General features: G+C 26.8%; 2 protein-coding genes and 1 long non-coding RNA gene across 9 annotated transcripts; all 3 read left to right on the plus strand.

Annotated features, from left to right (window-relative positions):
• Positions 1-7: 7 nt before the first annotated feature.
• On the plus strand, positions 8-3,915 carry LOC105429450 (TIM double twin CX3C motif protein). 2 transcript variants are annotated; one of them, XM_089080047.1, is made up of 4 exons: positions 8-150; positions 1,835-1,975; positions 2,882-2,967; positions 3,544-3,915. In XM_089080047.1, exons 1-4 carry the CDS (start codon positions 67-69, stop codon positions 3,563-3,565), a joined length of 333 nt encoding a protein of 110 aa, XP_088936173.1. In that variant the 5' UTR covers positions 8-66; the 3' UTR covers positions 3,566-3,915. The 2 variants fall into 2 exon arrangements, with proteins under 2 accessions (XP_088936173.1, XP_088936172.1); XM_089080046.1 differs by lacking the exon at positions 3,544-3,915 and having other exon boundaries at positions 2,882-3,127.
• Positions 3,681-22,435, plus strand: TTLL5 (Tubulin tyrosine ligase-like 5). 6 transcript variants are annotated; one of them, XM_011642383.3, is made up of 16 exons: positions 3,681-3,819; positions 5,664-5,860; positions 7,685-7,858; positions 9,707-9,790; positions 9,873-9,996; positions 11,737-11,843; positions 12,033-12,246; positions 15,699-15,955; positions 16,714-16,913; positions 17,137-17,357; positions 18,979-19,174; positions 19,273-19,450; positions 21,181-21,321; positions 21,441-21,591; positions 21,822-21,988; positions 22,194-22,435. In XM_011642383.3, the coding sequence occupies exons 3-16, from the start codon at positions 7,692-7,694 to the stop codon at positions 22,387-22,389; spliced, it is 2,403 nt and encodes an 800-aa protein (XP_011640685.2). In that variant the 5' UTR covers positions 3,681-3,819; positions 5,664-5,860; positions 7,685-7,691; the 3' UTR covers positions 22,390-22,435. The 6 variants fall into 6 exon arrangements, with proteins under 6 accessions (XP_011640685.2, XP_011640694.2, XP_011640664.2 ...); XM_011642392.3 differs by having other exon boundaries at positions 3,683-3,819; positions 5,668-5,860; XM_011642362.3 differs by having other exon boundaries at positions 3,775-3,915.
• Positions 7,865-9,351, plus strand: LOC148935893 (uncharacterized). The gene is made up of 2 exons (XR_016139951.1): positions 7,865-8,767; positions 9,179-9,351. It is a non-coding gene; the product is annotated as an uncharacterized LOC148935893 (long non-coding RNA).
• Positions 22,436-23,340: the final 905 nt, after the last annotated feature.

Below are 23,340 nucleotides of genomic sequence, written 5' to 3' on the forward strand. Positions count from 1 at the left end.
TTCACGTGTTTTCAAGTTTTATATTATATGATTAATTAAGTCATAATAAATAAATTCAAAATAAAAATGGAAGAACAAAGAAAACGAGTGGAAGATCTCATGACAAAAATAGTTGAGGAAATTGATAAAACATATTTACGAAGAATGCAGGTACTTAAATTTAAAATATTATAATATTATAATAAATGTATATTGATATTGTAATAGTAAGAGTTAATATACTATTTTAAAGTTATAAGAAAGAAAAATATATATATATATATTGATATATATATATATATATATATATATATATATACTAAAATATTCTTTAAAATTTTATATTGTATTATTACTTATATTCGTACATGCATACGAAGATAAAAACTTATTAAAATCTGTATATTGTATAATCAGTTGTGTGTGTGTGTGTGTGTGTGTGTGTGTGTGTGTGTGTGTGTGTGTGTGTGTGTGTGTTAGCAAAATGTTTGCCGAATGTCAACAGACTGGCAACAGATTTGATCAGAAAATGTTAGAAGATTGACCTCATCTGAAATCGCATTTTGCTTACACTCTGTTGACAGAATCTGTTGACATTCTATGCTAATAGACTGACAATAGAATCGAGCAGATCTTGTTGACAAGATCTGCCGGTAGACTACTGGCAGCAGAAATCTGCTGACAAGCGATATCAACAGATTCTGTTAGCATTTCTGATAGCAATTCGCCGACATTGACAGATATTACAGAATCTGTGTGAAATCTGTTGTCTTTCCAGCATCAGAAATTTTTAACAGCGCATAATCTGTTTTTTTAAGTTTGGCTGTCAGAGTATACAGCTGTCTCAAAATTACTGAATGTTTTGCTGTTCACTTTAGTAAAATATTTTAAATCGAAAACTTTTATGGAGAATTTCTATTTTTAATGGTCATTTTTTTACATTTTAATATCTTTGTTTTTAATTTTAAATCAAATGATATAAGACACATAACTTTACAAAAAAATATGCAGTTTGCAACATATAAGTACATACTTTTTTGAATAACAATTATGTATCTTCTTTATGTCAATTGATTTGTTTTATTAAAATATTAAAGTATGGTTATAAAAAAATAGTTTTTGAATAGCTTTTGAAATATTTTATATTTCATATTAAAATACAATAGAAAAACTATAAAATATCTCATAAACAATTGATTTTTTGACAGTTTCATCTTAATATTTATACATCCAAAATAATTAAAGGAATTATATTATGTAAAGATATTATATGATTTTATTAAAAAAGAAATGGCATCCTTAAAAAATGTCGTTAATAGCGAATGAATCAATATCATATGGATCCCTTGAAATTTTTGTGAATCCTATAACTTTTGTATAACAAATGTTTTCCAAAATTAGATATAAAATAGTCTCGAAAGTTGATTGTTTTTAAAACAAAAGAGATAATCTTTTTTAATTTATATTGATATAAATTTTTATACAATAATGAAGAAGTAACTTCTAAGTTTTATCTTATTTATTTGTGATTATTTAATTTACTATACTAATATAATAATGTAATAATATTACGGAAGATTAATTAAATTGAATTATCAAAGTTTTCAAAATAAATTGTGTCATAAGTAAATGAATAAAAAGGATATCTTTATTAGAATATCTTTATACAATATACTACTATGCTTAACCATACAAATTTTTTACAAATCGACAACTTTAAATATTTCCTATTTAAAAACGATAATTCTGATATTTTTCTATGAGAATGTTTGTAATAAAATATTTTTAAAAAATCTATTAGTAAAAAAATACCCATTAATCTCCTTGATATATGTATAAGAATATTTTATTTCAGAGAGACATGCATAGATGTGCTGCACAATGTTGTGAAAATGAATCACATAGCATACAAAAAGTACATAACTGTGTGGAGAATTGTAGTTACTCTTTGAATAAAGCACAACAATATGTTCAAGAAGAATTTGAAAGAATACAGGTAATCAAACTTATCCTGTTTATTTGATTTGTATAATCCAATAACTTGTATCCTAACATTTTGCTTCAGAAGATACCTAAAGAAAACAGAATTTTGAGAAAACAGTTATAACAATAAAGATATATTTAATTAGTTTTTATATATTTATATATAAAATATTTAAATGCGTGCATGTGTGTGTGTGTGTGTGTGTGTGTGTGTGTGTGTGTGTGTGTGTGTGTGTGTGTGTGTGTGTGTGTGTGTGTGTGCGCGCGCGCGTGTCTTATATACAGGCTGTCTGAGATCATCCACATCTCTTTTATCTCGTAAATAGAGCATTTTAGAAAAAAATGTTTTAGACAAAAGTTGTGTGGTTTCGCAATGTACATAAGATGGTGTCATTGATTTGCCTTTTAATAGTCACATAAAAGTCATATGAAGGTCGCGTTGATTTTTCCATATGGATACATCATATTTTTCATTGCATATTCTTGTAGCTTATCTTGAGAGCTTTCCAAAACACTGTAATCAAATTTATTAATATATCTTTTCATTAAGAACTTTTTAAGCGGTTTTTGAGTTATAAAACTTGAAAATTTCAAAATTTTGACAAAATTCAAAATATCAAATATGTAAAAGATTCAGTTTTCGGTAATTTTAACTTTTACTTTTATTCACGAGACTTATCAATTGGTGTTATAGAAATACATAATTATCTTTAAAAAAATTATGTAATTGCTTATTACAGATTCATTATTTTTTTGTCTCTTGTTATTCGGGGTACTAGATTGACCTTTGATATATTTTATTGTTTAATTTATATGAGCTGTTTTATTTTAATTGTCTTTATAATATTTCAATTTTGAATATAGACGTCTTATCTTATTTCTAAAATATAATATATATAATATATATAATATTTTTCAGAATCGTTTACAAAGGTGCATAATGGAGTGTAATGATAATGTAAAAGACAAAATGGGGCCAAACCCGACTCAAATTACAGTAGACAGGTACAGCGAAGAGTTTGAGAAATGTGCTACTAAGTGTGTGGATTCTTACTGCGAGTTACTACCAACCATGGAAAAAACTATGAAGATTTTCTTCACTAAAAATGCATTTGTTTAATATTTTTCTTAGTTTGAAAATAAATATTGACTTTTTCACACTCTATGTTTGAGAAGAAAGAGAAATCTTATAGAATTTCCTCGTACAGATTATAGATTTAAGTAAACTGCAGTTATAAACTAAGCTCGGTCGGTAAACTTGAGTTTGTGAAACTGAGCCTAAGACGTCAATTTTAACGCTTAGTTATTTCACACTGAATGCCGAGCGACAAGTTTTTTCTTTTTATTTTTACAATTTTTAAGCAAAGGAATCGAATGACTGTAAATTCATTTAATTTTAAAGTGGAGGTTCTAAACTAAACCACATTCACCATATTTATTAAGAATATTGAACTCGTACCTGATAATTGCTTTTTATAACATAATGTCAGATATTTACCTTACATGTACCGCTTTGCTAGGCGTCCCAACCACCTGCTATGTCACCAGAATAAATTTCCATTTCCGTTCTTACAATTTCAGTGCGTTCCAAAGATTATCATAAAAAAAAGTGTCGTAACCTTTGTGGGATCAAAAATTTCAAAATTAGCTGCAACGTAACTATTGAAGTCAATTTTGGATAGCGACAGCACTTGGTATGGCACTCAGGTTCAGGTCTACGATGAATTGAAAAATGTTGATGGAAATTAGACTTATGATCGAGTGACGGTATTTTCATCAGTGAACAATGGCGCTACTGGGCAGTATTCGTCCGCTGTTCTATAATAGAGTAATGATTGCCGGTTGCAGTTTGCATTTGTGAGTATTGTGAAGTGGTGTCACGATGTGTCATCGGTTTATTAGGTATAAAATCAATGGGCGATAAATCGCTCTTCAAGACTTGAAAAAATCGCGGTAAGTCTTGACTAACTTGCTGATCGTTTAATATAAATAGATGGTACAACAAATAAGCAGTGAGTGGTAGATCGCTCACTCACGCTCATTAGATCGCTCTGTCAATGTGACAAGAGTCTTGTTTGCTAATTCGCTAGTATCGCTACATAACGGACACAGTTCGAAGAATATAACAAATTTATTAAGATAGCGAATAAATCTCAAGAATTTATCTTTCAATATTTGCGTTAAATTCTTATTGTGTAAATAAATAATGTATTTACTAATCCTAGTAAATATTTATTTACACAATAAGAATTTAACGCAAATCAAGTTGACAATCAAGTCTGTAATTGAAAAATATTCTATTTATTCTATTAGTATTATACTCTTTATATTTATCGATTCTAACCTGGTTTTTGAGATTTAAGAGAGAAATCGCTACAAGTATATTAATATAAATGATATGCTTGCATCAATTTTTTTTCTTAAATTCCGGCATTATTTAATGTTCAGGAGACACATTCCAAATAATCGTATATAACTAACGATATATATTTGTTATTACTTTGAAGTATATTTTTTGTATATAAAAAAAAAAATCATATTTTCTAACTTTTGTTTTTACTCAATACACGTTTGTGTATCTCTTAGCAGAATATATTTTTTAAGTGTACAGATCTCGTTAAATTTGAAAAATAGAAATATAAAAATTTATCTTTTCATAGAAATAGATTTCATTTACTGATAATGTCAGTGTTGAATAATACATGAATTGCATAATTATATTCAAAATTAGAAAGCGTGAAAACTGAGCCTATCTTTCATAGAGAATACTTTCAAATCAAAGAGAAATTATTAAAACTGTTCAAATTTCACAATTAAATTGTCACTATGAATATATTATGATTGTAACATCATATTTATCATTGTCCTCATCCATTGCTCATGACTTGAATATATAACAAATAACAAATATATAATAAATATGAATGCATATAGATATAAATAAATGCATTGGAATATAAAATATGCATTAAATAATTTGTGCATGTATTTCATAAAATGCGTTATAACTTTTTGTTGGAAAATAAATATAAGCTTTAAATAATAGTGCTTGTAACACATTATTATAAGCAATAATAATTACAACAAGATTTTTTAATGGTTTTTTTTTTGAGGTTTTTGCTTATTTTTTATTTTTTCATGACTATCTCTATAATTGATTTATATCAGTTTTACGTAAGATATCAATTTTAAACATTTAAACGAAAAAAAAAGAATAATATTACTAAATATTACTTGTAATGTTAATTTTTATATATACATAAATTACATCAGTGTCAATGAGAAAGTTGTTTATGCCTTTATTTTAATCTTTTTTTAATTTTGTGACAAAAAAAAATTTTTTTGCGTGACAAAATTAAATGAAAATTTCAAATGAAAATGAAAATGAAAATTTTCCATCATTTCTTATACCATTAAACATACAAATATAACATTATTTTAAATTTAATTATATTTTTATTTAGATTGTTTATTTTTTGAATGATTTTAATTTCTTTTTTGTTGCTTTTTGATGTGAATGTAGACTTATTGGCTTTAAAATCTAGTTTTAATCAAGAATATTCACGATTATTGGTTCACTAAATGAACCTACTATTAGACATTCCTTAAATGTGAATTTTGTCAAAATCTTTATGGCATTTGATTGTCCACAATTTGTTTACATTTGTTCATAAATAATAATTTTTTGTCCAACCTGCAAGAAAGAATTAAAAATAGCTGGAAAGATGCGAAATAGCAACTACAGAAGGAAGCAGAGGTCATGCTGTAAATGCGCAAGATAACATATAGGGATGAGATATAGCATCAGATAAAAAAAATAATCCGATGATAATAGCGTTATCGGAGACCAAATTGACCGATGAATTTGAAGACAGTAGCGCTTCGCTTTTTGAAAACAGTGAGTTGAACACATCAAGTTATAATATGATATATCAGACATGATACTAAAAATAAAAATACAGAACGGTTTGTTTTATATATGAGAGATGATTTTAAATATAAGATAGTCTTAATGAAAAAGTTAGAGTTGCTGGTATACTATCATAAAAGTGAAAGAAAAATTGTATAAAGAAGTGAGCATTTATCGAGTGCACATGTGATCATGGTGACTTTATGAGATTTCTGTAAGATATAGAAGAAATAATAATAAAAGGAGAATGTATGATTATAGGAGATTTTAATATAGATTTCTTGACAGATTCGTTTTATAGAAAGAAATTGCAAACGGCAATGCTGAGTTTAAGAAACAATATGTTAATAAATTGACGAGTGTTATAAAAGATAGACAATCGCAGATTTAATTTTTACTAATAATACAATAGAAATGCAGTTAATGCATAAATCTAAAATAACGAATCATACATGGCTAAGAGTTGAGATGAATACGAGTAAAATTATGAAAAAAATAATGTTCCAAGATTACCGGAGGACCCTTTATGAACGGATTCTTTGGAAAATTTTAAGGCAAAAATCTCAACTCGAAAATATCGAGATATATACTTAATAATATTTCAAATTTATCAACAAATAAATTTGACCAATTACAGCAGGCTAAGTTTCGCGCGCTCAGGTCTATTATATCACATGGTAGTGAAGGTACTCTTGTACACTGATACTTGACTTACTTTTTAAATATTAACGTAATAAATTTCTATCAGTAACTGAGGAATGTTGCTACAGGAATTAACTAATGCCTAAAAAAAGGAAGACGAAGGTCCAGAGGTTTGGAAAACATCTATGATAACCAAAAAAATAAAAAAAATTAAAAAAGCAAGCGAATATGTACATACCTATTAATATGTTACTAATATTTGAGAAAGTGTTAGAGTTAGTAGTAAAAAAGCAAATTGAAATGTATTTGTTAAATTGTAATGTATGGAAAATAACGGTATTATAACAAAACATCAGTCAGACTTTAGAAAACATTATTCATGTGAAACAGCGATTCAATGAAAGAATCGGAAGAAGATCAGAACTTGTAAAATTATAAATGAAAATTGCTTGTTTAATGTAAATGGTTTAATTTTCTATAAAAAGTAATGAAATAAAAATAATTGTGCTATTATGTATATGGGTGTGTGCGTGTAAATAAAAATATAAATAAATGAATAAGTAAATATATATATAAATAATTGCGCCATTATATATATATTGTATATAATGGCATAATTATTTTTATTTTATTACTTTTTATGGAAAATTAAACCATTTGTGTTATACAAGTATTTTTATACGTTTACAAGTTCTTTTAACAAATAAATTTAAATGATATGTTAATCATATTTTTTAATACTTTTTCAATCAAGTATTTGTCCATAAAAAGTGCATACTTGGTGTCATTTTTTATTATTTTCTAATGGATTTAGCATAGAGTTTACTATAGCCAACTTATATCTCGATATATGCTAATTTACTCTTAAAGCAAACTGAGTATATTACGGAATATTTGTATTCCTTATATTTGTTATAAAAAAAGTATACACAGTGTACAGGATCATTTTTTTTATAAAAAAAACGTAGTACAAGGATTCATTATTTTAATATATGGTAGTCAATTGGAATGATTGTCTGAAAATTCTAATGTCGAAATTAAGAAAATTTGGATAGCAAATCCCGATCTACTCATTTCATGTCATCATACTTATATTGTTTTTTTTTGTTTTTTTTTTTTTTTATTTTTTTTATTACAATTTTATGATCTTTTTTATCTTGTTTATTTCAGATAAATTATGTCTCAAAGAAAATATACTAATGTAACAGGAAAACTGAAAGGGAAGTCTTCAAAAGAATTCATGTCCTCTTTCAGTCTTCCCGGTATGTCGCAGTTATCTACCAGTAGTGAGGAAACATTTGAAGCTTTGGTACACAAATCCTATAAATCTAATAAATCAGAAAAGTAAGTTACATGTTATTTATGCAATTTGTCAAATTTTCTTATAATTATTCAATATATCATTAATATATCTAATAATAATAAAATTTTATATTGTGTCTTGTAACATTAATCTTTTCCTATTTCTTTTTTATTTAAATCTCAAGAATTATGTAATATTATTTTCATTTTGTTTTAGTAATCAGTCTTTAATGAAATTAGAATTTTATATCTATTTTTCTGTTTTACCTATATAGAAAAATAATATTTTAAATGTTTTAATGCGTTTAATAATATTTAAAAAAAAATTGTATTATTTATATTATATACTTTGATGTAATAGAAATTATTATAAAAAAACACGATCAAATTTTATCATTTTACTAATAATTGAATAATTTTAATTCACATACAATATTTAAATATTAAAAGGTGTCATAAATCTTTCCGCATTCAGTTTCTGAACAAATAATATAATAATGTTATTATAATTATCAGAATTGAAAAGTTACTTTTGAAAAAACAAATCAATGTAATAAATTGCGAATAAATTAAAGAACAGAATATAAAAATTACTGACAGGCAGGCGCCTAAATATAAATTCAAAAAGAAAATTATTAGATATATAATATCCTGCCTGAGTACTATTTATTATTTTCTGAATAATGCTATTTATTATATTGTGTTACTTTTGAAAAGTAACTTATTATCGTTTTACCTATTATTTATTTTTATTTTTTATAAAGTTGAACATCAAATTTACACCGATGAATATATATATATATATATATATATATATATATATATATATATATATATACAATATATTCGAATCTTTTCTCTATGTCTTTGTTATTTCCAGTCTAATTCGACAATGTTATTGAAAGTAACATAATCATAGTATATAAACGTCTAAACTTACAATTAAATAAGGTAGAAATGCATTAATGATGCCTTGTACAATACTGTCTTAATGTACATCTCAGACAACATAGAACATTGCAACATTAGCGAGGAATAAATTAGTTTTCCTTTTATCCTTATCTTATAAATTAAGTGTTAAATTAATGTTAATGACATATGATATTACATTAAAATTAAAGTTAAAAATTAACTTATATTTCATATTAATCAATTTAAATTTGTAGTTATTAATAAACAACGGACAGATAGAAACACTTGTTATAGTATAGTTGGAAAATTTTAGATTTAAAAGTACTGAAGGCAAGTGATATTTTTTGCAATAAAGATTCCCCATGGAAAAGAAGAAATAATTGATTATTGATTATTATTTGATTGTTTATTAAAGAAAAAGACTTAACAGGGTTTTAAATTATGTTGCAGATCCGTTTAAAACAATGATGCGTGGTCAGAGATATAAACATTTATCTTAGATTTATATCATTAAACATATAAAATTCTTTATGTAAAGAATTGCCTATACCCCTGTTTGTTGTTTAAAAATTATTATCCTTATAATCTTATTAATAAGGTTAAATAAATAAGATTAGTACTAATTCGTATTACTCAATTCTGAATTCTGTAAGCTAAAATGTTAAACTGTTGTTGCAATATTGTTAGAGCATTCTGTTGAGCATCTCTCCAAGATGCAACATCAAGGAAGTATCATTAGTTTTTTAGAACAATAAAAATCAATAAAAAAACATACAATAATGATGATTTATGTAATACCTGTGTTTTGTTCTTCTAAATAGATATCTCAATATTATATATAATGTTCTTTTCAAATTTCTCATTTCCGATTATTATTTTTTTGCTAATCTTGTCAGTTATCTTTATCTATAGAACTTAATAGGTTAAGATATTATGTTTTTAAATCATGCATAATGCTTTATGAATATTTATTTATAGTATAACAAATGGAAGGAATATATTAAATGATGAATGGTTATTGAATGGACCAAATGGAAACAAGACACCTGTCTTACGATTTAAGTAAGTTTATGTGAGAATGTATCTACTCTTTATCTTTTATTTACAGAAATATTTAAACAACTATATTTTATTTATCTTTCAGATGTTCTGCTTTAGCCACACCACCAGAAGATCCACCTGCAAAACAATTGCATATGACTTACAAGATTTTTCAAACTGATACCAAACTCATTAATCTTCTGCTGCAATCACATGGCTTAGTAGAGGTAAAGTTTTAATAATATACAGTGTAACATACAGGTTTAGTAATATATAGTAATATACAGGTAAAGTTTTAGTAATATATACAATGTAACATTATACAATTTGTTTACCCAAAACTGATCAATTTTGAAATCTTTTTAGCATATTTTTTGATTTGTCTTTTTTATATTTTTGTACCAACAATTATTGTTTATATGATATAATATGAGTATTATTTAAACAAAAGGACCCTATATTAATGAATAATAATATCAATAAAATGAATGAATCAATAAGATGAATGCTTAGGTTGACTATTATAAACAAAGATTAAACAAAAGAAAAAATATTTCTTTATAGTTTTTGTTAATTATATCTTTGTTAATTATATATTTGTTAGTTATATAAAGATTATGGTTCTTATATCGGGTGTTTCAGACCACCCGTACCACCCTTTTATCTTTGCTAGATAAGGTTTAATCGTAAAAGTGTTCGGACACAAGTTGTAGGGTTTAAAAAAATCTATTTACCGATCTTATCGATTTGACCTTAGGTCGGCAATATCAAGTCGTCAATATCAAGTCGTCATGTCGATTTTTTAAAAATCGGAACACCTTATTTTTTATTCCAGAATCTAATAAGTGATGTCGAGAGCTTCCCAAAACTAAATAAAGTTATTTTTTATTAAGTACTTTTCGAGTTATAAAGTTTGAAACTTACAGTACCGAAGGATCTCCCTACGGTGTGTGTGCGCGGAACCTCAACTCAAGCAGCGGAAAGCGATATCCCAATCTATTCCCCCTTCACATGCTGTAACGATTAATATTGTGTGAACGTCCGCGACAAATTGGCATCTGATGATTGTGAATGAATGTCTAATGAATGATGTGTGCGTATCATCTTCAAGAGACACGCCTTTTTTATGTATTACAAGACCGATATAAGTTTGTACGTGGGCAAATTTATACACAAATTCAATATCTAAGTCAAACTCAGGAAAGAAGTAATTCAGTCTCGATTACGCCTGATAACGCAAGGATAACGAGCCGCGGATCATTCGCGTGGAGACACAATACGCCACAACAATAGTTGTTGTTAGTTTTCACAATTTATGAAAAAAAATTGTTATTTCCTTATTCTTCTGTTATTCTTCTAATGATTATTTGAGTATTATCTAGAGGAATTAAAAGTATGTAAAAGTATGTAAAGTGTCAACAACGTTACAAGATATTTCAAAAAAATTTACAATATATTTATGTAAAATTTTAATATATTTTAATAATTAATAGTCGATCCACGCAGAGAGATATTTATATTATTCTATCTAAAGGTCAGTAAGAGTGTTGATAATATATGTTAATGTAATTTAAATATTAACTAACTTATATTAAATATTAAATACATATATTTTTGTGCTTTATTGTTGATGTAACAAAGCAAGATGTTACTTGTTTCGTTTGTGTACTTGAAAACAATTATTTGAAATAAGCATAAGGGAAACAGAAACTACACACAAATGAAATAGATATAAAAACAATTCGAAGTAATATGTTTATAGCATTTAAATATAAATTACATAAAGGAATTCCTATTTCTTTTTTCAAGAATTGCAAAAGGTTGGGTAAAAATAGAATAACTTTCGAATAAAGAAAACAAAAGGAAACAACCAATTTTATTTACTTTTCTTTAATATCAATTCTCAACATTAAGAAATATTTCTTCATTATCTTTGAAAATAAATAGCCGTTTGTCTTTTTTTCCAGGTACCTATGAATGAGACAGATTTTAATGTTTTATGGACGGGCACTCATCCAAAGCCGGATATTCTACGGAATTTGATGCCTTATCAAAAAATAAATCATTTTCCTAGGTAAAAACACAATACAGCAAAATACAATTTCTAGTAATTAAAATCTTATTTTAGATATTAAATTTTACGAAATAATGTCAACAAATTTTTGGAACAAATGTTCCAAGTCCTCATATTATTAATTCAAATCTTCGTAATACATAATCGAAAATCTAAATGGATCTTAAATTCTCTGCTAAAAATCCTCAGATCTTATGAAATTACCCGTAAGGACCGCCTATACAAAAATATCGAAGCTATGCAGAGAAATAAGGGCTTTCGAAATCTCGATTTTATACCTCAGACGTTCTTGCTGCCTACTGAAGCCCGAGAATTAATTTCTGCGCATTTTAGATATAGAGGGCCATGGATCGTAAAGCCTAAAGCCAGTTCACGAGGTCGTGGTATTTATATTGTAAATAACGTAAGGATACATTTAAATATTTTATGATGTTTCTTGCAGTGCAAGGTTGATGAGTTTAAAAATTATTTAAATCATTACTTCATACTAAGTAAAAATCATTTTATATTGACATTCATAGAATTTGTTCATAGAATGCTTAATTTTAATTATACATTTTATATTTTGGGATGCAATAATTTTTCCGGCTTATATAAAACGTATATAATATTAAATACAAAAGCAAATTTAATGAAAACTTTAAGGAGGGAGACATCAAGATAATAAGTAAAGAAAAATCAATTTTTTTTTTTTTGTATTTTACTTTAGTAATCTCAAGTTCAACTCAAAAAATATTTTTGAGAAAAAAATAATGAAGTTATTAAATATTTCTAAGAGCGCGGCCGTTTCAGCGCGTCGCTTGGTAGGCAGATACAGCAGTACGTTCTCACGAACGATCTATCCGAATTTGAATTGTTTGTCGACTTATATGAATCTCTAATTTTAAGACCTTTTATTTGTGTGTCATCTTTCAATTGATTTTGACAGAGGTTTTCCAATAGAAATTTAGAATCATAATTGAAAAAACAATTTCATCAATTGCATATTATATGTCAGAAGTATCATTGCAATAATGTAACATAATAACGTAATAAATGACGTAATAATAATAATGTAATAATTGAATCTTGTAATAATGTATAAAAAAAATATGGATAGAAAATGTCGCTGATACAGTTATACAAGAATACATCGAATGAAAAGATATTCCATAAATCCCAAAATGATCAGAATAGTAAAACTATAAACGCTTTTTCTTGAAACCATTTCTTTTGAATTAGTTGGCAGAATTTCTCAAAAATCATTGAGCCGATTGCTTTTAACTTTTAACAGTAACAGTATTTTAAAATGTATTGTTTATTGTTTGATCATGATTTTATGCAATATTTTAAATCGTTTTTATTTATGCAATCAAAAAAAGGACGAAAATTTTACCGAAGAATTATAATTTCAACTTTAGATGGCCGTTTTATTGAAAATTGTTATCTTTAAAAAAAGCTACAAAAGATATGTATGTATATACAGAGTGTAACAAGAGATCGGAACATTCGGAAAAATGACTTTCATGGCTTTGGCGGTGCATATCTAGACTAGTTTTTTACCAAATGGAACTGAATTATATTGTTTTGAAAAAGTCTCGACATCGGCTACGAGAATTTATAATAAAAAATATTCTTATTTAAAAAATTTAAGGTGACTTTGATGCGACATTTTTAATATCGTTAAGATTAAATCAATATCATCATATGATGGATAACTTGATACCCTACAACCCTGATACCCTTTTATATAAAAAAATTTTTCTCTAAATATCATTTTTCGAAAGATAATTCAGCATCCCAACCGTACGCACGCACGCACGCACGCACGCACGCACGCACGCACGCACGCACGCACGCACGCACGCACGCACGCACGCACGCACGCACGCACGCACGCACGCACGCACGCACGCACGCACGCACGCACGCACGCACGCACGCACGCACGCACGCACGCACGCACGCACGCACTGCAAGCTTTGCTGTTTTCATTTAAATTTTATTTTATGAAACACTGTTACTTTTAATCTTGAAAAATAAGATTTCTATTATTTTTTTATTTCTTATTTAAAATTTTTTTTTTTTATTTTAGAAATTAATATTTTCCAAATAGCAAAAATTTCTTAAATTATAAAATTTTTTTAAAGATGTGTATTGTAGTCTTCGGCTGTCATATATATCAATGATTATTTTCCAAATACTATATTTATTAATTTTCTATAAAGATACAATCATATCTTGCATCAAGTGCATATAAAAGATGTGTAAATAATAAAATGGAAATTTGAATTTTAGTTTTAGCAATTTCGATTAGAGAATCTGACAAATTTTACATGCGAAAGATGAATGTAATCTAGTGATAGTTTAGTAATTATGTTATGCTTTCTTTGTGCAAAGTTTGCTCGATTTCTTTTGTAAATTTTTTTATTTCGACATATAATCTCTTGCATGGCATGTTAACAAACTTCGTTGTATTTCTGATAATTTGCTGACATTGTCAGATATTACATACTCTATTTGAAAGTTGCTTTTCTGTTATCGGAAATTGATAATGTATTCTGGTTAAAATCTGTTTTTGCTTGGCTCTTAGAGTAGTTATTTTCATACAGAGCGTTCAATTTTAATAAAAAACAAAAGAAAAGTAGAAAAGGGAGATATAGATGAAAAGAAGATAGAGGAAGAGAGGAAGATAAAGAGAGAGTGAGGGAGAAGGATCGAAGGAGAAAGACCGAAACAAGAGAGAAATTTGAATAATTTTATATTTAATTTCATTTTTATATTCAATGACCAATTTTACATGAAGAATGCATGATTTTCTAACAATTGAAAAATTTTATTTTACATCATCGGTTGTAATGACTTTCTTTAAACTTCAAAATACGTAAAAACTTAAATATCTTAATTTCACGAAATATAACCCACTCAACAAACGGAAATGGATTGAAATGGATAGAAATGGATTCGTGTAATCATTGCCAAATTCAAATTCTTGATTTTTTTTAATCCATTTTAATTCAATTAAAGTTTAGGAATTCTTTGAATCTATTTTAATTCAAGAAACGGGATTAAAAAGAAGTGCTTCCTATTCTTTCAATCCAAAATGTATTAAAAGAAATTACAATGGATTAGAAATTTTCAATTCATTTTAATCTACTTCCGGATATTGGATAGAAATAATTTTGTGTGGTTATTCACAAATAATCCAAATTCATGATTTTTTAAATCCATTTCAACCCTTAATTAAAATTAAAATTTAATTATTAAAATTTAAGAATTCTTTGAATCCATTTTAATCCATGAAGTGGGATTGAAACTATGAGATTCCTATGCTGTCAATTCAAAAAGGATCGCGTGGACGGGCTACATCAATTCGTTTTAATATGACATGAAACGAGATTGATAGTGCTCCCTATTATTTCAAATCTAAAAAGAATCATATTAATGTATTTAAATGAATTAAAATGATTTAGAAATTTTCAGTTTATCTTAATCTATTTCCGAATGCTGGAAATGCACGTCTATGTTAGATTTCATCTTTACTTTCATGAACATCTCGACTTTTTCATGCTTGAAATAAAAGAAAACTTTTTTTGTTATACGATATTATTAAAAAATAAAATTAATGTTGTTTAAATTAAATTAAAAAAGTGCCAAATTTATTATCATCTTTTGTAGTACGATTTATAATATGATAGTATGAATAGTATGATTTTTCGAGAGCTCCAATTAGCTAACAATGCGCTTATCAATAAATAATCTTGGATTACGTCAAGCTATGCATCGCTTGAACATAAATTTTATCTTAAAGCTTAATGATTTGATGAAACATACAATGCCAAATCTTTATCTAATTTTTTTGTTATATTGTTATAGCCTGAGAAAATCTTGACAGACGAATCAGTTATCGTAGCACAATACATAAATAACCCGCTTTTAATTGACGGACATAAGTGTGATTTACGTTTGTATGTGGCCATAACGAATTACGATCCACTGCTAATTTATTTGTACGAGGAAGGTTTAGTGAGATTTGCAACTGTTAAATATGATGGCGGAAGCCAATATATTTGGAATCCTTGCATGCATCTTTGCAACTACAGTATAAACAAATTCCATGTGGATTATATAAAGTAAGTAAAGTAAATTATGACAAATGCAGCTAATACATTAAAATAAAAAATTATTTATATTACGAAAATTATTTATATTACACAAAATATTAAAGTATTAAAGTGAAAAAACTTTGTGATAAAGCTTGCTTCGAGTTTCCTAGTACTTTTATTTATACGGAGTGTCCCGCCGCTACCGTATTATCTCTTAAGGATATGTTCTTGAGATAATTTTGAGAATGCCGAAATGTCATTAATGCAACGGCTAAAGTTCGTGCGCTCAAACATGGTACAGCGTATACTGATAAAAGTAATTTGAAAAGTAGCCTCGATATTTCCATATTAAGAGTTTTATCTCATAATTATCTCAGGAATATGTCTTTAAGAGATAATACGGTAATGGCGGGACATGTCATTGTATATCTATCTATCTGTGCAAAAAGTTTCAAATAATTTTCTTATAGTTATAATATACATATAATTATAATTATATTATAATTATATTATAATGCAAATAGTTATGCAAAATTTGCTATTTTACATATAATGAAATTAACAAGTATTATAATCTGTGTGATATTAATGAAATAGAAGAGCAATGAAAATGAATGAAAAAAGAAAAAAAAAAAGAAAAACAGAAGAGATAAAAAAACGTAGAGAGAAAAAATGTAGGAAAATTAGGAGAAAGAACATGTATAGTTTGTATAGTCGAATAGAAATTGTCATAAAGAGAAATTATATGTAAATCACATATATAAAAATATCTTTAATATGATTAGGAGCGAAGATCCTGATGCCGAGGATGTAGGACACAAGTGGACATTATCGGCATTGCTTAGACACTTGCGCTCGATGGGTCAAGATACAGAATTACTTATGCAGCGAATAGAAGATATTATTATAAAATCAATTCTTGCCACTGCATCTGGAATCGTCAATGGTTTAAAGCAATTCGTCAAACATCCTGAAACGTGTTTTGGTAATAGTTTATCTTAAATAGCATTTTGAACTTTTTAACATAGAAATAACGTGACTCAAACATAATTTATGATATGCAAATAAGGTGAAAAAGAAAATTATTTTTCATATCAAAAACCAATAAAAAAGTAATGATCATTTTATAAGTATTATATTATAAACGTTAATATTAAAATGAAACCATAGTATTTTATATACATGTCATACATATTGTTTTATTCTAGAATTATTTGGCTTCGATATACTGATCGATGATACGCTGAAGCCATGGTTACTGGAAGTAAATTTAAGTCCTTCATTAGGATGCGATTCACCATTGGATGTTAGACTTAAGTCAGCTTTAATAGCAGACTTACTTACTCTCGTTGGCATAGCTGCTGTTGATCCAATCTTGCGTTCTCAAAATTTAAATCGTGCTGTCATAAATTCCAATAAGAAAACTAATGTAAGCTTATTTTAATTTATATTTCTTTTTCTCTATCTATGTAGAATATCCATTTTTATTCTTCTATCTAGAATTTGTAGAATTTATATCAATTATAGAATATCAATTTTTCTTAATTCTTAATTTTTTTGTAGTATGACGGAAATGAGATTTTCCACAGTGCCACCACTGTGTGTAAAAGAATTTCTTACATTTCGATATGACTTTAGTAGAGTTAAAATTTTTAAGGTCGCTCAAGGTATCCAAATATGATATCAGAATTTCCAAATTCAAAATGGTAAATTTAATATGGCGGATCAAAATTTGGAAAAATAATTGGATTCTTATAAAAATGATTAACATAAACATTAAACATTAACATTAAAATATAAAAAAATAAAAAAGATAAAACGAATAAAAAATTGATAAAATAAAGAAAAAATTTTAAAATAAAATAATAAAACTATGTACTCAAAACCGCCGGGTCCTCGCCGGGTTTCGTGACTCTAAATTCGGTGGAGAGTGGGATTTATAAACAATTGCTCTATATTAATATAACGTTATAATATATAAAATTTAAATATATTGAATATTTTCAAGTGATTTTTGTCAGCAAAATTTGATCTGCCATTTATAGTAACAAAATTTTGATTCAGCGATTTCAATAATTTTGAAGCACTCATTTTTATAATGAGCATTTTATTTAATTTTTATTCGCCATATCGAATCTGCCATTTTGAATTTTGAAATTGAAATATCATATTTAAATTTAGCGATCTCGAAAATCTTAGGATAAGCATTTTTATAAAATTCAATTATTTTTCTAAATTTTAATCCACCATATTGGATCCACCATTTTGAATTTTGAAGTTCTGATATTATATATAGATTCAGCGACTTCAAAAACCAAGTAGAATATCAAGTTTTATACAAATTGCAAAAAGATAAATCGATTTTTCTTTGCGTATGTGCTACATGTACATTGATGGCACGTCTTTTTTCTGTGTATATATATACACTGCGAAGAAGTTAATTAATTAATTTAGAATTACGTTTGTTTATTCAATTGAATTCTATTTAAAGATTAATTATTTCCTACTGCAAAATAACAGAAATAAGGAAACAGAATATTTTATTTAAAATAGACAAATACATTTGAAAATTAATAAAAATATTGCACATTTAATATATAATCTTATTATTAAAAATTTACTTTTCTTTGTTATATAAAATGAAGGAGTTTGCGAATTATCTCAAGAACCCAGCAAACGAAAATGGATTGAAATGGATGGGAATTCGTGTGGTCATTGCCGAATTCAAATGCTTAATTTTTTGAATTTATTTCAATTCAATCAAAGTTTAAGAATTCTTTGAATCCCTTTTAATCTATCTAAAGTGGGATTGAAATTATTTGAGATTCCTATGCTCTCAATTTGAAAGAGAAAACAAAATTACACGGGTGATATCAATCCATGAAACGTGATTAAAAGGAAGTATTTCTTATCTTCTTTCAATCCAAAATGAATTAAAATGGATTAGAAATTTTCAATTCATTTTACTCTATTTTTGGATGCTGGGAATATTAGATATACAAAATAATGTTTTTACAGATTACGGACAGATACTTGTTTTCTTGTTTTAGTATAGAAGGGTGCAGTCTGCAGAAATATTGTCTCAAGGAAGGAAAAATATTAATAGAAATAATAAGAGCAAAGCAGGTTTAAGTTTAGAACAACAACGAATAGTAGCATCTGCAAAGGCACAATTTGAAAGAAGAGGTGGATTTGTTAGGATATTTCCAAGTCTAAAGTCTTGGGAACTCTACTCGCAATACTTAGGTAGATATATTTTTTTCTTTGTCAGTGTTTTAAGTTTTAAGAAAAAAGTATTATTTCCTGAAACCAAGTATAATGTGCCTAATGATTAACTTATCCAGTCTATGTCTTAGATCCAATTACGGGTGCACCAATGATATCAGATCCACTCGGTCCAAGAAGATTACCGCAACATATTAATACAAATCACAATTTGATGTTGCATGAACAATTGTTTCCCGCAGCCAATCATATTACTGACTATATCATTCCAGAAATAATGTTAGACAGGTTATCTAGGTATGCTGCGTTACAAATTTTTATTTTTCACGACTATAGTCATAACTTTTTTATTTATTAAAAATTTATTACTTAAATTTATTACATAAATAACTTAAATCAAAGAATTGAAATTATTTAACATAATACATCAAATTATTTTTTATTAATATATTGAATGTCCTTTTTTTAGAAACAATACATCTCCTAACTTGACATTGTACAAAAATATCTCAAAATTTTAAAGTTTTTAAAAGAGCACAATGATGCTATTGGTTTAACATTAGATAACTATCTGAAAGCCACGTGAAGGTTACTGCCATTTTTCTAGTAAAAACAATTTTTTTTTTATATGTCATCTTTAGTTATTCGTTATATAAAAATATTAAGCTAAAATTATCAAAAAATGAATAGTTTTCTAGAAAAATTATAATAGTAATATATAATATTATAATTCTTCATATAATGAAGAATTATATATAAAATATAAATCTAATATAAAAAGACCGATTTCCTTCCTTAGAGTCATAGAACATGTAAATCAACCTCATCAGCATGTTCATATGTTTGTTCTGTTAGGTTAAATCTGAATTATATAATGTAGTGTCTTCGCAATTGAACTGTATAGAGATCCTAGTATCCTTTGATCATAATGCGGATTCTTATTTTATTTCGAGTGTTTGCCTTAAAAATGGTTCTGCAATTATTTAAACTTTTATTATTTATTACTTCTGAATAAGCGTTATCTAATGTTGTCTGTATTCCAATCATGCTGTTGACTAAGACTCGCCGAGGTACTTTTGCTGTAGTGCAAGTTAATTTATTACTGGAATAGTGAAATCCTCTATTCTTTAGACAATCTTTGTTATCTCTCATGTTTTGGATGTTTGTGGAATGGAGGTGGGAGGTTTATAGAATATATTGAAATTATCATGGATATACAAAATATATCTCAATTTCTTTAAAATATCATCAATATATTCCATCCAGATGGCCAAATAAGAACAACATGTTGTCATATTTTGCTATCACACATGCCGTATTCAATTCGACAATCTAAAAATAAGATGTTTCCACAAACTGTCTATTGTTTTGTAATTATGTGAAGTCTTCATCGTAAGTTAGCGAATTGATTAGATAAGTTGTCGTCATGCGCTACTTACAACAAACGGTTATCAGTTTGCTGTCAACATGATGTGTCATTATTCCTTAATGTTTGATCTTAAAATTTCATTAACTAATGATACGTATTTGCCCTCCTGTTGCTCCAATTCTGTTCCATATAAATTCCGATGTCAGCCAATTGACGGCAACATCACAACTCGTGCAGTGCATTAACTTGTTTCATATGCTGAATAACGCTTGGCTATCTGGGTAATTGTAATGAACAAATTATGAAAATATTCCAGTAAAAGATATTCAAAAAATATCTTACTCCAAACAAAGTAAATTGTACAGTATCTCAGAGATTTAAGAGATAACTAAGATAAAACAAATATCTTGATAAATATTGATTTAAAAATATCGAAGGAAAAGGCATTATGAATATTTCTTCTAATTTCATATAAACGAAATCATATAAATAAGGAACTGTTATAAAAAAATACAAACTTATATTATAGATGTTATATTATAAAAATAGTGAGATAACAAATAAAAAGTGAATTTGAATATTAACTAAATTATAATTCATTACTATAGTTTTATAATCTTGATCTCAGGAAAATTAATAATTGATCCTTTTTTTATAGATATGAAAGATACGAAAGAGCATTGATGAAGGGTCACAAACAAAGTTTAGATAGAGGCAACAATAAAGAAAATTTAGATGTAGATATGCACAAATACAAAAACCAAGTAATGCAATTGATGCAAGAAGGCAATAAACTTAGGTTTGTTATTAAACTTCATATATCATAATCAAATTTTTATGTATTGTCAGATTTATCTGTTTTATTTCTCTTTTTCCCTTTTGGTGCACAAACAAAAAACATTACATATGAATAATCAGTTTTGGTGAAGCTAGAAAAGCTTTCGGTTTATATCTGGGTTATATATTACGGAAAATATCACAGCCTAATGCAGATCCGGGATCTTGCGACCTTGTTATGAAGTTTCTTCAACATTCTTCTTGTAGTTTGAGAGCACCATTTTTATTTACGGTATGTATAAATGAGAGAGAGAGACAGCAATTTATACTAGGTATTAAATAAAATCTGCAAAACTTTAACACTTTAATAATGATAAATCTAAATTCTATACTAAATTGATTTATTGTTAATTGACTTGTATATAAATTGAGTTCATTAGTTTGCTATACCTAGCTAATGTAACCATTTTATGTTAGAAATAAAGAAATCAGATTATTTATTTGAACTAATTTTTTCTGTAGTTACCATGTAATAAATTAAGCGACAAGGATCGAGCTGCCATTACTGCAAAGCAACTTTCCGATTTTTTGCATTTGTATAACAGAGAAACGGAACTTTACGAAGATACTATAGATCGGCCTCGTACTGTTCCTAATAAACTCTTCCAAAAGTTCTTAATTGCAGCAAGGTAATTGTGTCTACGCTAAATATAATTTTTGAAGCATAGATGCGTTTCTTGATTTACTATGGAATTATACGACGGCAAAGCTACTACTTTTCATTTAAGTACAATACAGAAACTAATATTATAACTTAGAATATAGATCAAATATGTATATATCTGGAATAATGATCATAAATTAAATATGGTGAACAGCATGATTATATTACAGTGAACAAGATCTCGACGATGTGCTGATTCTGCAAACTCGTCTTTATAAGTGTGCTCACAGTTTCTTAGGAAGAAGCACTTTCGCTGGTAATCTGCGTGGCACCAATCTCCTTGGATCTTTACCACATATTACATCGCGAGTACATTCCAATGCTGTTGCAATGGAACAATGCAGATGTAATTCAATTAATAGCTAATCTAATTATTGCATTTAAAAAATTTATATTTCACAAAGAAGCACGAGAGGGAAGAGACGAGAGAGAAAAGAGTATATAAATAACTTATATAAACTCGGAAATGTAATCATCTCGAGTTTATTATAATTATACCTTTCTTTTTGTTATGTTTTTATTATTATTATTATTATTATTATTATTATTATTATTATTATTATTAAATCAACTAGTATATGAGACTATGTGAGACTATATTTAATATTAAATATTTTTCATAATGGATTTTTTATCTAGTATCTTAATACATCGAAAACTTAAAAAAAAATATTTTAAATACATTCTAAGATATTTTAATTTTAATATTTATAAATACAATATGATATTAGTGTTATTATAGCAATATCATACACATGTGTTACAATAGTCTCCAAAATAGCGAAGTGATTTAGAAATCGTTATGATTATATCATTACTATTTCAAACAAAACCAATTAAATTCATATAACAAAGCAATATGTGGACTAGAGATTTAACTCCATGACATAACGAACGAAAAGGACTATTTTATTCTAATGAATCATTCTCCAATATATTATGCGTTTGAGAAGAAATGCAATTGTTTATGCTAAGGTTCAATCATTATCACTTAAATTTTTACTCGTGACTAAGAATCCATGAGACTAATTCTAAGAATAAATTGCTAATATCTAGAACATGTAATGATGAGATCTCCTGAAACAAGCAATGAAATATCTAATTCATTTATTGTTAAAGTATTACTATACGAAAGATAAAAAAATCATATGAATTTCTTTTGCATTTTATATTGATATATGTTTACTTTTTGTCACCATACGTGTTCAAGATATAAATCGATCAAATATACTTGAACTCATTCTTCTTTATCAGCATTCATTATTATGTAATCAGCATCTATGCATATTCTATATTTCCAACAAAAATGAATTTTTT

This window comes from Pogonomyrmex barbatus, unplaced genomic scaffold, assembly GCF_055798465.1.
Source record: "Pogonomyrmex barbatus isolate J1 unplaced genomic scaffold, ASM5579846v1 scaffold3, whole genome shotgun sequence".
Lineage (NCBI taxonomy): Eukaryota > Metazoa > Arthropoda > Insecta > Hymenoptera > Formicidae > Pogonomyrmex > Pogonomyrmex barbatus.

Coding starts and splice junctions, on each gene's coding strand:
- TTLL5 (XM_011642383.3), top strand. CDS start 7,692: ATGTCTCAAAGAAAATATACTAATGTAACAGGAAAACTGAAAGGGAAG. Junction 11,844..12,032: donor AAAATAAATCATTTTCCTAG/GTAAAAACACAA, acceptor AAAAATCCTCAG/ATCTTATGAAATTACCCGTA. Junction 19,175..19,272: donor ACTCTACTCGCAATACTTAG/GTAGATATATTT, acceptor TAACTTATCCAG/TCTATGTCTTAGATCCAATT.
- LOC105429450 (XM_089080046.1), top strand. CDS start 67: ATGGAAGAACAAAGAAAACGAGTGGAAGATCTCATGACAAAAATAGTT. Junction 151..1,834: donor CATATTTACGAAGAATGCAG/GTACTTAAATTT, acceptor ATTTTATTTCAG/AGAGACATGCATAGATGTGC. Junction 1,976..2,881: donor AAGAATTTGAAAGAATACAG/GTAATCAAACTT, acceptor AATATTTTTCAG/AATCGTTTACAAAGGTGCAT.